Source organism: Phycodurus eques, chromosome 16, assembly GCF_024500275.1.
Source record: "Phycodurus eques isolate BA_2022a chromosome 16, UOR_Pequ_1.1, whole genome shotgun sequence".
Taxonomy (NCBI): domain Eukaryota; kingdom Metazoa; phylum Chordata; class Actinopteri; order Syngnathiformes; family Syngnathidae; genus Phycodurus; species Phycodurus eques.
In genome coordinates, this window is record NC_084540.1 from 23,520,854 (window position 1) to 23,534,490 (window position 13,637).

The following is a 13,637-nucleotide window of genomic DNA, read 5'->3' on the forward strand; positions in this document are numbered from 1 at the left end:
ACAAATTTCTTGCTATGGTGTAATTGGCTCGTTTTCGGGGCGGCTCTGTCTCATGGCGAGTGAGGTTCATGGACCATATGCACGGCAGCGCATGACGCCTTTCCAGTGGAAAGGTCAGCTACGGGTTTCTCCGGTGTCCCTTTGTTTCAAGCTACTGGGATGTCATCTGATGGAAAAATAACCTTGTTGTGATCATGTGGGCTTTTTTTAAAAACAAAATTATACGGTGGGTGCCGGTACTTGTAGAAGTTGAAATTTAATTGAAAGCGTTTTAATCCAAAGGGATAGCTCCTCCAGCCGACACTGCGGCGTGCCGCTATGTTCGGCGTCAACTCGGTGTTGCCACATCGATGCGTTTTGCCTGGCGACTGTAACTTTCCATGCTGCCGTACCCATTTGCGCAAGTGTTGAGAGCGTTAGTCAGAGAACTAAAGATTTTATGAGCTTATATATACGGCTGAATTTACTGAAAGTTTTAAAGAGATTTTTCTTGAGAAGACATTTCTTTTGGTCTTATGTGCAATACAAATAATGACCATTTGGTAAATACTATCCTTGTCCCCAGTAAATGTTTTCTACAGAAATGTATTTTTTTTAAATGTGAAACCTAAATTCCCTTTTTATTTTATTTTTTTGTTCATAAATTGGGGTGGTGGGCACTTTTTCCCATCCCCCCTCTTGAGGGCACTTTTCGCCAATCCCAAACCAATCGTCCACTGGGAGGGGGGTGCGGTTTGAAATTGTTCTGGGGCACTTGGGCCACTCCACATATATTTGGCCCTAGTTCATTTTCTTTTTCTTTCTTATTTTTATTTTGGATTGTACCAGACCCCATTTGTATTTGGAGCAAAAGCCACAGTGGTTGTAGTATGCATCTTGTTAACAAACAAACAAACAAACAAACAAACAAAATAAAGATTTGGATGTAAATTTGCCACTCCAACACAGTCATTTTACAAAGATGTGTCCCCTTCTAGTTGAGAACTTAAGTGATGTCTCCAATCAAGCGTCAACAAGTTTTGTCCAATCCGAAAGTCTCAAAATGTCAGCCTGTTTGGGTCACGTGCAGGAACGTCCACTCATCATCTGATTGGTCATGCAGACACGTGATGGGGCGCCACGTGAGGCCAGGAGCGGAAGTCGGAAAGTGACATGGCGGCAGCGAACAAATGTCATTTGTGAGCTTTTACGTTCGCTGCTAATTTCTCGAGACCGTGAGCGTCGTCGTGGGACAAGAAGAAAAGAAGGCAAAACTACGACGACGACGACCTGTTTGTTTAACAGTTTAGAATTAAGTCTGAAGAAGACAAAAGCCTGAGTCATCGCATTTGATTGGAGGTAAACAAAAACAAGCTGCTTACGTGTTTTAAAAATTCACTTCGTGCTTCACGAGAGCACACTAGTAAGCATTTGAAACATACATTCACGTTTGTGTTCACTCGCTCGTCAATTTTTTCCAATTTATTTTTTGTTTGTCGGACTCTTAATTGCTAAATATTCCACATTTACCAGCACAAAATGTTGACTAACATTCACTTATTGATGACGTAACTGGGGGAAAATGAATTCTTTAAAAAAAAAAATCTATCAGGAATCATCTTAATGTGATTTAATAACGTGTTTGGGTTCAATAAAAACGATGTCAAAAAATAAAATAAAGATGTGAAAGGTGACATGTCGTTCGACAGAAAATGAGCCGAGTGAGACGTCGCCTTGACGCAAATGATTGACAGCTGTCAGCTTGTCACATGCTTCCTGGGAGGAAAACTGCGTCCAATCAAACGTGGAGATCCATCTGCGAGCCTTTTCCGAGCCACGCCCACCTCTAATGCAACTCGTCGATTGGTTCCTCCGAGAAGCAACGCCCTCAGGCCACCTTATTAGGTACACCTGCTGCTGGAAGGCCTTTCCAGCTTATAGTCCCTATCACTGATACCCACTTTATAAGCTCCATGTACTAGGAGACACTTTGCCCTAACTAGTCAGACAATTTAGGACACGAGTAGAGCGACTTACTAGAGATGTTATTTCCACTACTAGTGCCACTAGTGGCATACTAATACACTATTACACCTTGTTACTGAAGTAAGCTACTATGCTGCACGAGTAACACAACAAGGCCCAATGAACCTATGTGTCATGTTTTACATAGGACATGCAATAAGAGACAGGGTTGTCAGAAGTGATCCTTGCGGAGTGCCGCCTGTTAGTTCTCTATTTTTTATAATTTTTTTAACAGACCCGAGCTGAATCAATGCCCAAACGGCCTTCCGTAAAGCCGTTTGGGCATTGATTCCAGATCTTTGATATGCAGTTTAAGGTCCATCATCATCATGTCGAGCGTTGCCTGTCATAGTCCCAACATTCAAAGTCCCCATGTTCAGTTCTCAGCTCTGTGCTTTCCTCCTCTCTTTCTGCCCAAGAACCCGCTTTCCACCTCTTCTTCTTCTTCTTCGACTTCCACCCACAGGTGCCCTGTAGGTTTACAGCACCGGTGGCGGTGGGCCTTGTTAACAACCGATCCGGAATGCAATTCTTTGGATGAACGCTCATATTTGTTTGGCAAAGTTAAGCGCGTAACGAGCAGTAGCACGCAGATGTCCGATGTTTTGCCTCACTAGTAACATGTACTCGTAAAGACAATGAGTGTACTACTACATGGATCAAATAGATTTGATATCCTTGATAAGGAGGCTGCTAGTGCGTGACACATGCCTACTAGTTTGGGTTGTAGTGTTACTAGTGCAACACAGTAGTTTACTTGTAAGGTTAATTGAATACTAGGCCAACAGTGGCACTAGTAGTGGTAACAAAACATAACTAGTAAGACACTCTAGTACGCTGTAGTCAGTATTAGTTGTACTAGTAATGAGGACAAAGATATGGACACCCTTGATGTCAAGCTTAAGGGGGTACTAGTAGGTCAAAAGTGGCACTAGTACTGTGAGAAGACATCACTCGTGAGGACAAAGAATACTAGTACTTGGACCTCAAGCTAGATATCCATGATAGCCATCTGAAGGTTGTACAAGTAGGCCAAAAGTGGCACTAGTAGTGGAAAAAAAGACGCCACTCGTAAGAGACAGTCGTCTACTAGGGATCCCTAGTCGTTCTACTGGTAGTACCACTAGCGAGGGCAAAGCTTGATATCTATGACATCCATTTTGGGGTTGTACTGGTGCACTGTAAAAACGCAAAAGGTACCTCGTGAAAATGACATTTTGTCCCTAAAATAAGTGGAAAAAGAAATCTGCCCATGCAACTGGTATGAACTGACTTGAATACGCAAGAAAGGCTCAAAAGGTTTTCGCTGTGCTGACTTCCCGTCGTCCTCAGCGGCCGCCATGTCTTCGGATGCGTCAGATGCCGCGCCGTTCCTGTGCGATGACGGTGAGGAGGAGGAGGAGGAGGAGGAGGAGGAGGAGCGCGGTGCGGCGCAGGGGGAGGAGCCGAGCAGCGGTGTAACGCCCACACGCGCCGTGCTGACCGTGTTCATCCTGTGCTACGTCAACCTGCTCAACTACATGGACCGGTTCACCGTCGCAGGTACGCGCCCGCGCCCGCGAACGCACGCCGCACGCTGATGATGTCATCGGTCCGACAGGCGTTCTTCCTGACATCGAGCGTTACTTCGGAATCGACGACAGCAAATCGGGTTTGCTCCAGACTGGTAAGATGACGCCGTTCGCTTAGACGAGTGTATGTAGACATGAAATGCTGAGATAGATGCTGCATTGAGTGCTGAATTGTTTGTTGACAGCGCCGCCGTATTGGATGTGGAGCGGTGGGTGAAGATCACGCTACGTTCTTGTATAGAAATGTTGCAAGCGTTTTACATTTAAGGCCACCTTTCCAAACAATGAAAAAGTCTTTCCTGTTGAAGTTACGGAAATGCTACATTAGCTACTCTGATTGTTGTTACAGTCGTCGCTCACTTTTCGCGGGTTCGGTGCATCGCAGATTGAATTCATATCGTGGATTTTTAGCTATATTTTTTTTTTTTTTTTTGCAGTGATTCTTTTTCAACACGTGATGTTACTGCGGACTCGCGTAGCAATATTCCAGGAAGAAAGTGCGTAAAAGACAGAATGCCAACGTGTGGGATCATTCCACACTTAATAAAAGAAAAGAAGTGCAAAGCGCAAATGGCTTAAGTTACACAACTGCATGTAAAGTCAACATCGTTAGCTAATTAAATGTAGCCTCCCACTGCTAGTTCCAACCAAGTGTAATCCATAATGGGGTTTGGATAGACGGAGGATGGAAACTGGTGCCGGTGCTCCTTCCGTTGCTTTATCGAACAAACGCTAACAAAAGACAGTAAATGCAAGCATAGCACCGCCGACCTGCCGACAGCCTCGCCCGACGCCGTCGTTGCGCGCGCACGGCGGCTGACGGTGTAGTCAATGAACAGCCGGCCAACTTTACATGCTCGTTCGCTGACTTCCAAGTAACTCCTTTTTAAAGGCACGCGCACATTCAACCGTGAGGCTGACGCTCTAACCAGTCGGCCGCCGTGCCGCCATATACGAGTGTGTGTCTGAATATTTGGGAAAGACAACAACTTGTCAAAATGTTTACTCATCTTATGTTGAGGATGTCTTTTCTAATGTGTTTATCTGAAATTCTAAATATCGAAAAGGAGGCAACTCCTCTTCTCCCATCGCTCCACTTTGCCTCATCCAAAACGGCGGCCGTGTCGCCGCACGACTGAGCGCTCGGCACGGTATGTCTGTGGCAGTCAGTGACATCACGTCCTGCCCCGCCTCCAGTCTTCATCTGCAGTTACATGTTCCTGGCGCCGCTCTTCGGTTACCTGGGCGACCGCTACAACAGGAAGTCGATCATGAGCGGCGGCATCGCTTTCTGGTCGCTGGTCACGCTCGCCAGCTCGTACACGCCCAAGGAGGTGAGCGACGATCGCGGCGACGACAAGATGGAGGCGGAAGGCGGGGGGGCCGGCGAAGGTGCGTGCGCGGGCCGTGAGCGCCGGTGTGTTTCCTTTTGATTTCAGCACTTCTGGGCGCTGCTGCTGACGCGCGGCCTGGTGGGCGTGGGCGAGGCTAGCTACTCCACCATCGCGCCCACCGTCATCGCCGACCTCTACGTCAAGGAGAGCCGCACCAACATGCTCTCCGTCTTCTACTTCGCCATCCCCGTGGGCAGGTAGGCGCGCTGGCGCCGTGGCTCTCCGCAAGCTTCCCCGTCTCCTTCCGCATCCCCTCCTTCTGTCCGCAGCGGTCTGGGCTACATCGTGGGCTCGCAAGTCAGCAACGTATCCGAGGACTGGCACTGGGCTCTGAGGGTGCGTCTCCGTGTGTGTGTGCCCGTTGCGTGAGCCCCCTCGCTGTGTCGCAGCCAGTGTTGGGGAGTAGCTAATTACATGTAACGAATTTCATTACAAAATGTATGGAGTTGTAATCCATTACATTCCTGCGAGAAAACGTGTCATGAAATTACAATTGCCTTTTGTCAACGTCCATTTTTCCAACGCAGTCACGTTGGAAAAATGTTTTTTTTCCCGACCACTTCCTCCTCCGAGAGCTGCTGCTTGTGATTGGCTCTCTGGGCATGTGGCGTTCTGCTGACACATCTTTCCAAATATGCGCCACGCTGCGTTTCAATCTATCAGTCGGAAATGTTGCAACGGTTAGACTCGTAGCTCCGCCTTTGAACACATTCGAGAATATTGAGCAGTTTAAACTCTCTAATTTTGGACTTTTTTCAAGGAAGCGATATTGTCTAAATTGTGCACACGGTGTCATGTTTTCCAAATGTTTACATTTCGTCCTGTTTATTTTTTTCAAATCTGATCTATGGTTTGAAGCAACCTTTTAAAGGCGACATGTTGATGCACTCATTCCAAATTAAGCAAAGTAAAAAAACTTGTATAACTTTGAGAAAGTCATCAAAGTCTATTATTCCGCTATTATTATTATTCCACGTTCAACCGGTAATTTTCAAACACTGGCGGTAGGTGACGCCAGCGTTGGGTCTGCTCGCTGTGCTGCTCCTCCTCCTGGTGGTCCAGGAGCCAAAACGCGGCGCCGTGGAAGCTCGGCCCCGACATCGGCTTCACCGGAGCGGCTGGATCGAGGACCTGCGAGCGCTGAGCAGGAAGTAGGCGCGCCCGCCATCCGCCGTCGGGGTCCCGCGCGTAGCGAATCGAAAGCGAAGCCGCTCTCTTTCTGTCTCGGCAGCCCGAGCTTCACGCTGTCCACCTTGGGCTTCACGGCCGTGGCCTTCGTCACCGGCTCGCTGGCTCTGTGGGCGCCCACCTTCCTGTTCAGGGCGGCCATGTTCACGGGCGAGCGTGCGCCCTGCGTGGAGGCTCACTGCTCGTCCTCGGACAGGTGAGCACTCGCCTGCGCTGCCGGTCGCGTGACGCCACCTGACTTGGACTTCAGCTACATGACTTGCCAAGTCTTTCCAGTTTCCACTGAAATATCTGCATTTTCACAAGAGTGCGCCAAGAAAAGAGTCAAAAGAAAACAATGCTTGAAAGACGGATTACGGGGGGAGCTGCAAAGCATTTTGGTTTCCAGGATTGTTTTTGATCAAGTAACGTCACAGGTTTGCTCATTGGCCGCCGGTTAACCGTGAACTGAGCCGCATGTCGGTTAGGCGCTTAATCGGTGGCGGCGAGTACCTTTGTGACGTTAACCCAATGAATCCGATTCTTAATAGCGTCACTGTCACGACCAGAGGCGGGTAGTAACGTGCTACGTTAACTTCATAACGTTTGGACTTTTGCGACTTGCGCACGCGGCACGCGACTTCCTCCGAGCGACCTGATCGGCGTTTGTGTTTGTTCGCTCCGCCAGTCTGATTTTCGGCGCCGTCACGTGCGTGACGGGCGTGCTGGGCGTGGCCGGCGGCGTCCAGGCCAGCCGTCTGCTCCGGACGCGGACGCCGCGCGCCGACCCGCTGGTGTGCGCCGCCGGCCTGCTGCTGGCCGCGCCCTTCCTCTACCTCGCCATCGTCTTCGCCGAGGCCAGCGCCGTCGCCACATACGTGAGTACAGAGGGCCAGGCCGCTAACGTGGCGGCCAAAATGCCGACCTCCGCTTTGGTTATTAGTTTCGACTTCCTGCGCGTCCCGCCTTTGCCCGTGTCGTTGCCCATTCTCAACTTCTCCTGTCTCCTCTTTTATGATGAAGTGGAACTTGTTCCACTTCCTGTTTTTTTTTTTATGTTTTCTCTGATCTTCTGCCGGTCATCTACTAGTCAGCTAGTAGTACGCATACTCGTCCTGCGCTGGTCGTTTCGGGTCCGGTGATGTGCCGACAAGCTTAATGTGTGGCACTTGCAACTGTGCCACGTGTGCGCAGGTATTTGTTTTCCTGGGCGAGACGTTCCTGTCCATGAACTGGGCCATCGTCGCCGACATCCTGCTGGTCAGCGACGTCGCGTGCCGCAGGTTCCGCCGGCACCGCCTCCTCCGCCTCCTCACGTCCGCTTGTGCTTGCGCTCGTTTGTCAGTACGTGGTGGTTCCGACGCGACGCTCCACCGCCGAGGCTGTGCAGATCGTCGTCTCGCACCTGCTGGGGGACGCGGGAAGTCCGTACCTCATCGGCGTGGTACGTACGCGTGGCGGCTTTCGTGAGACCGCGGCTAGCGGTCGATTATTCGATTCATTCATCGGATATGACCGAATCCTGTTTTTTCACAATTAGTGTTTATCAACCCAGTATTGTTGTTCGTTTGATATTGTCCATCCATCCGTTTTCTTCCACATTTTCCGAGGAGGGGCGGCAGTAGCTTTAGCAGGGACGCAGAGACTTCCCTCTCCCCGATCCCTTCGTCCAGCTCTTCCGGGGGGATCCCGAGGCGTCCCCGGGGTCTCCTCCCGGCGGGACGTGCCCGGGTCACCCGGGAGGCATCCCGATCGTACGCCCGAGCCACCGCGTCTGGCTCCCGTTGCGCAATTTGCCACAAGAGGGAGACGACTTCATTCAGTTTTCATTCCTTAATTCTGCTCGCTGTCCATCCGCTTCTGAGGCTGCTTCGGCTTCAACTCCGTGTCAATGACACTTTTGTCAAACTGCAGCAGCAAATAGTTTTTTCATAATAGACCCAAAATGATCAGTATTCTTACTTTGTGTTTTGCCGCTGCAGTACAAGTTGCCACCTTGAAAGTTGTGGTAAGCCACCGGAAGCGCAGCTCAGCCTCATAGTGAGCGACGCGCATACGACGTCACTCATTCCAAACGGCTTTTGAAAATATGCGTTCGTCTTGTGGTTATTATGAGCTGACACGCAATCAGTTTGCTTGTGCTTTTTCTGCACTGCCAATTTGAAAAAAACATTTTAATCAAGGGATGGGAAGTGATTGTAGTAGTTTTATGATTCATTGGAACAATCAATTATAATGTTCTAAAATTAGATTGGTCCATTTTTTGGAACGGTTCTTGAATCGGTTCCCGTTTGGTCCTTGACATCTGTCAGAAAATCGGCAAAAAGGTCGATGATTGTTTTCCGAAGTAAAAGCTGATGTTTGCAAAGGTCTTATTTTGAAAAACACAATCGGTCTGCAAACATTTACCGCTGCGAGGCTGAAATTTCAAGTTGAAAGTTAAGCGATGAACTTCTGTTATCAGAATAGTTGTGGATGAATCGATGAGGTGTTGTTGTCGTTGTCGTCGTCGATGCGGCGGCGCTGTGCCGTTTCAGGTGTCGGACTCGCTGAGGAAGACGGACTCGTTCTTGTGGCAGTTTCGCTCGCTGCAACTTTCTCTGCTTCTCTGCTCCTTCGTGGCCGTCGTGGGCGGAGCTTTCTTCCTGGCCGCCGCCCTCTTCATCGAGCGAGACCGCCACCGAGCCGACAACTTCGGACCGGAAGGTGACCGCTGACGCGCGACTCGTCGCGTCACGTGACACGACGTGACGTGACGTGACGCGACGCGACTTGTCGGTTTGTCCGCAGATGACGAGCCCATCCCGGTGCCCGAAAGCGGGCGGTCCGCTTCCGTTCCGGTGTCCAGTGTTCTGATTTGACGGGGTCCCCGTTGATCTTCGCCACGCGAACGTGAACTTGGGAGGAAGCGGCGGACGTTTTTCACGACTTTTCCCTTTTTAAAAAAATGAAATAAAATTTGAACGATGCCGGACGCTCGTTGGAGCAAAACCGCTCCACCGGTAAACTCGACTCCGCCGCCAAATCCGCTTGTTACTTCTCGCGTGCTCTTTTAGGATGCGCTTTCCTGTTCTCAACTTGCCGCCTTTTATTAGGGCGTTTGCCTTTCTCGACGTCCCGTGTGTCATCTTCTCGCTTTTGTCTTGACGGCAAGCCACTTTCCTTGCTTTGTTTTTAGATGAACCGAATAAAAAACATCAACTTCTTTACCCTGTGATTTGCTCGGACACAACTCGGCTTCAAGTCTAGTCATCCGGCAGTTATCAAGTAGTTCTGTACTCGTCACTTGGTAGTCATTTGCTAACCATCTCGTAGTTTGCAAGCCATCTTCTAGTTGTCTACTCGTTATCTAGCAGTTGTTATATACTGTACTATTTGTCCGCTCTCCTCGTTGTTTGCTCGGGATCTAGGTTTTTTCGAGACTGCGATTCGTCATCTGAATAGTTATAGATACTAGTCATCTTAGTAGTATAGTAAGCTTCTATTTGTCACCCAGTAGTTATATCGTAAACATCTCTCTGGTTTGCTATTTATCGACACGTCACCCTCTTGTCGTCTGCTGGTCTCGGACGAGTCCAAGTGGGTTCGTGTAGTTTGCGGTGGTCGTAGTCGTCGTCCTCTCTCTCGCGTATGCTAGTTATCTGCTTGTCATCTAGTAGTTGTATACTAGTCTTCATCTTGTGGTCTGCTAGTCCCCCACAAATCCAGGTGCTTCAGTGTCGTTTTTGTCGGTCGTGGCCCCCCCCGCCCCGCCCCCTTCCCCTTACCTCGATGCGGTTTCCTGTTTGTCGGCGCGAAGCTCGAGAACACGCGTCTTCCCACGAGCGCGGCATTGGAGAGCGCTCACGGAGGCCGATCGGCGAAGCGGGCGGGAGGAAGTCCATCGACGACGCCGGCGAGGAACGCCGAAAGGCCGAGATCCGCGCAGGAGGGGACCGCCGGAGAGCGAGCGGACGTCTCCCGCCGGCCGCGTTTCCCGGCATGCACCTGACCGACGGGAAGTCGTCCGGTCACGTCCGCCTTCGCCCTTTTCTTCGCCACTTCCTCGCGGGCCGGCGGAGCTCAAGATAGCCGCCCCAGACGCTCGGAAGGCCCTCGACGTGGAAAAAGGTTTGTCGCGCTTCTTCCGTTTGGTCTCGTCTCGGTTTCCTCCTCGGCTCGTCGTCGTCGTCGTCGTCTCTTTCTTCTTTGGTGTCTTTTTCTTCTTTTCGTCGTCGTCACGGCCCGCTCTCCTCGTTCGTCTTCGTCGCCTTTTTCTTCTTCGCTCACAAGGGCTTCTTCGACGTCTTCCTCTTCGTCTGGGCTATTGTCTTTGTCATCATTTTCTTCAACTTATATGTTTTCCTTCCTCTTCCTCAACTTTGTCTTCTCATTTTGTTGTCGTCCTTTTTCTCTCTCATCGTATTCTGCACTGCCGTCATCATCCTCATCATCTTTTTGCTTCCCCACGAGGACATCAAGTGCGGCGAGGGCGCGGTGATTTCAAGAGTGCGGCGCGTCCACCATGTTGTCTTCCTTTGACGTGAGTCGTCCCTCCGCGGCACGTCGCGCAAACATTTTTGGCAGATGAACTTTTCGACCGTTGTTGCCGCGATGTGGTCAGGTTTCCGCGGACGCGTCGCTTCCAGTGATGGCGTCGGCCGCCGTTTTGGCGTGCGCCGTGGTCCTGGCGTTGATTTGTCTGCGCTGCAGGGACGACGGGTCACCCGGTGCGCGTGATGACGATGCCGCTTCCTGTCATCTGGGCGTCCAACTCAACTGTTTTTTTCCTTGTGTTTCCTGTCACCAGTTTCCATCCGGGAAGCGAGCAACACAGACGAGTACGTCACGTAAGTTTCACGCTGTAAAGCGAGCGCTCGCGTTGCGCGTTTTGAGTCACGCCGGTCTTTTGTCTGTCACACGCAGATCCGCTCACTTCAGACTCGTCCGCCAACGTAAGTCGCCGGGAGAAGCTTCCGCTTAACGCTAACACGATTGACCTTTATTGCAAAATGTGACAAGCTAAATCAGGGAGGGACACCTGGTGGGCCGTGGGCAAGCTAAACCTCATTTACGACAGCTAAAGTTGCCAGAAGGTAACGAGAGAAACGTTCATAGCTAGTCTGTGGCTAAAGTTGGCAGAAGCTAACAAACTAAATGTTAAAAGCTACAATTGGCAGATGCTAACGGTCTAACCCTTACAAACAAGCATTACCCACACAGCTGGTGGAAGCTAAACCTCAATTTGCAAATGTTTTCATTTGCAAATGGTGGAATCGAACAGGCTAAACATTTGCAACTAGTTTGTGGCTAAAGCTGACGACGGCAGACGAGAAATATGTTTGAAGCTCAAATTAGCAGAAGCTGAGAGTTCTGTTGCTAACGAGCTAAACATTTAGCGCAGATATCCACTAATTTGCAGATCACTCGACAGCTCGCCTGAACTCTGACCTGCTGTCACCTTTGTGAGTTGACCACACCCCAAAGTCTGGACCTCCAGGTCTTTGATGTTGTTCTTCTGCACGTCTGAAGTTTTCCTTCATGTCTCGCTTCTTCGCGTCTTTGATGTTCTTCTCAGCATTACTGCTTCGGATCGTGGCAGTCAGCGCAGCAGCAGACCCGACCTGGAACCCACAGAGAGCGGTGAGATGAAAAGATTGTCAAGTTTGTCGGTGGAAGTTTTTTTTACTTCTTTTTTTGTCTCCTCCTCCAGAAAGTAACCATAGCTACCAGAACTCCTACGATGGTCAGTCACCTTCCAATTACCGTCGCACACATTCTACTGATTCTGGTTCTGGTTTTTCTTCTGCTAATGATTCTCTTGGTTCTTCTTCTGATTCTTTGTCTTTTGTGTCTGGTTCTTCAGATTAGGACTCTTCACTCGTGCTTCTGCTTTTTCTTCAGGTTCTGTTTTTTTTCCCCTTTTGCTTCTGGTGCTTCTTTGGTTTGTTCTTCTGCCTCTGCCTGGTTCTTCTTCAGATTGTGGTTTTTGTTGTGCTTTTTGTGCTTCTGATCCTCCTCCTGCTTCTGGTTCTTCTTCTGATATTTCATCTGGTTCTTCTGGTTTTGCTTTTGGTGCTTTTTGTTGTTCTTGTGATTCTTTGACTGGTTTTTCAGATTGTGTTTTTTCCTGTGCTTCTGGTTCTTCTACTTTGTAGAGCTTCTTGTTCTAGTTCTGGTGATGCTTGCTTCTGGATCTTCTTCAGTTTGTAGTTCTCCTGTTACTTCCTCCGGTTTCTCTTCTTCTTTGCCTAGTTCTTCAGGTTGCGGTTGTTCAAGTTTTTCTTGTTTCCGGTTGTGGTTGAGCAGTCACTCGTCTGAGGATCTGAACAAGGCCGAATGCTGCCCCCTCGAGTGAATGTTGAGCACTTTTAGTTGGGCGACAGGAAATAAACGAATTGTTCTCCGAAGAGGAAGTAGAAGTTTTCTGTCGAACATTGTCGTTTGTTTCCACAGAACGGGCCTTCCCAGAATCCTCTACCGGGGATTACTTGTAAGTACTTTCTAGTCGGCGAAATCTCCGCGCTCATCTTTTCCCGTCTGATCTGGTTCTTGTTCCTGCAGAATCGTGTTGCCAGAAGACGAGGCTCCCGGGACCAATCGTAGCGGCGCGTCCACGCCGAGCTCAGGTAGCGTCCGACGCCTCGGCCGTCTTTGCTGTTGCTCGTCACCGTTTGAAAACGGACGCCACGTCTGCGTTGCAGGTGAACCCCACGACTACGAAAACGTCCGTGAGCGCACGGCGCACTCTCCGACAGGTCGCCACACTCGCACCGCCTGACCGTCTGTCTTCTGGCCCGTCTTACCGTCCGTTTAACTGTCTCTGCTCTTCAGACGACAGAGACTACCTGAACGTGATTCCGCTGCCCCGAGGAGGTAACTTCTTCATCTTCATCGTCATCATGACCGACATGAGGTCCTCTCTTATCAGGATTGCGCCACTTCCTGGCGGCGGGGCGGCGCCCTCGCTGCTTCCTTCCTGTGCGAACGACATCTGCTGATCGACGCTTGACACTTTTCTCTTTTCCGCTTCCCGTTGCCCGCCAGGAGAGACACCGCCGTCGCCGTCGCCGTCGCCGCCGTCGCCGTCGCCGTCGTCGTCGTCGTCCCAAAATGACGACGACGACGACGGCGAGGGGAAGTACGTCAACGAAGCCAGCGTAAGTACAGTTAAGTTCTGGAAGCTTTCGGTTCAGACGTCCCGTCAATCGCACGCGGCGAGCGTCAGCTGAGTGAGTGACTTTGCCTCGCAGGTGATGACATCGCCGTGACGTGGATGAACGGGGCGGAGTTTGACGGATGATGTCACCTGGCTGAAATGATGAACGAACTGCCGTGGATTGCGCATTTTTTTTCTTTGTGACTTTTTATGTTGAAGTGACAACTCCTGAGAATGTTTTCATTCACACTAGTTTTGTTTTTATGAAATTAAAGTGAACAAACATCAGTCTTTGTCCCCTTTGTGTTGATTGGAGTTATGAGATAACAGCATTAGAACTACTTTCAATATTATTTACCAATA

At 50.0% G+C, this 13,637-nt stretch overlaps 2 protein-coding genes across 8 annotated transcripts; both read left to right on the plus strand.

The window, feature by feature from the left end:
* The first annotated feature begins 1,109 nt into the window (after positions 1–1,109).
* Positions 1,110–9,343, plus strand: spns1 (SPNS lysolipid transporter 1, lysophospholipid). The gene is made up of 14 exons (XM_061700116.1): positions 1,110–1,338; positions 1,689–1,884; positions 3,337–3,546; positions 3,605–3,670; positions 4,773–4,909; positions 5,015–5,166; positions 5,239–5,305; positions 5,978–6,120; positions 6,201–6,353; positions 6,825–7,014; positions 7,331–7,396; positions 7,482–7,580; positions 8,674–8,842; positions 8,927–9,343. Exons 3-14 carry the CDS (start codon positions 3,345–3,347, stop codon positions 8,995–8,997), a joined length of 1,515 nt encoding a protein of 504 aa, XP_061556100.1. The 5' UTR covers positions 1,110–1,338; positions 1,689–1,884; positions 3,337–3,344; the 3' UTR covers positions 8,998–9,343.
* Positions 9,344–9,449: 106 nt separating this feature from the next.
* On the plus strand, positions 9,450–13,562 carry LOC133414640 (uncharacterized). Of its 7 annotated transcripts, XM_061700150.1 has the most exons (14): positions 9,450–10,246; positions 10,589–10,658; positions 10,740–10,845; positions 10,926–10,965; positions 11,042–11,070; positions 11,538–11,580; positions 11,694–11,758; positions 11,829–11,861; positions 12,572–12,608; positions 12,680–12,744; positions 12,820–12,873; positions 12,950–12,991; positions 13,163–13,284; positions 13,369–13,562. In XM_061700150.1, exons 2-14 carry the CDS (start codon positions 10,641–10,643, stop codon positions 13,384–13,386), a joined length of 672 nt encoding a protein of 223 aa, XP_061556134.1. In that variant the 5' UTR covers positions 9,450–10,246; positions 10,589–10,640; the 3' UTR covers positions 13,387–13,562. The 7 variants fall into 7 exon arrangements, with proteins under 7 accessions (XP_061556134.1, XP_061556130.1, XP_061556131.1 ...); XM_061700146.1 differs by lacking the exon at positions 12,820–12,873 and having other exon boundaries at positions 12,680–12,819; XM_061700147.1 differs by lacking the exon at positions 12,820–12,873 and having other exon boundaries at positions 12,680–12,819; positions 13,163–13,275.
* Positions 13,563–13,637: the final 75 nt, after the last annotated feature.

What these genes read in the sequence shown, in the direction of transcription:
- spns1 (XM_061700116.1), top strand. Translation starts at nt 3,345, where the DNA reads ATGTCTTCGGATGCGTCAGATGCCGCGCCGTTCCTGTGCGATGACGGT. An exon ending in TTCGCCATCCCCGTGGGCAG is followed by an intron (nt 5,167 to 5,238) that starts GTAGGCGCGCTG and finishes TTCTGTCCGCAG; the next exon opens with CGGTCTGGGCTACATCGTGG. An exon ending in CTGCGAGCGCTGAGCAGGAA is followed by an intron (nt 6,121 to 6,200) that starts GTAGGCGCGCCC and finishes CTGTCTCGGCAG; the next exon opens with CCCGAGCTTCACGCTGTCCA.
- LOC133414640 (XM_061700146.1), top strand. An exon ending in AACACAGACGAGTACGTCAC is followed by an intron (nt 10,966 to 11,041) that starts GTAAGTTTCACG and finishes TGTCACACGCAG; the next exon opens with ATCCGCTCACTTCAGACTCG. An exon ending in CCTGGAACCCACAGAGAGCG is followed by an intron (nt 11,759 to 11,828) that starts GTGAGATGAAAA and finishes CTCCTCCTCCAG; the next exon opens with AAAGTAACCATAGCTACCAG.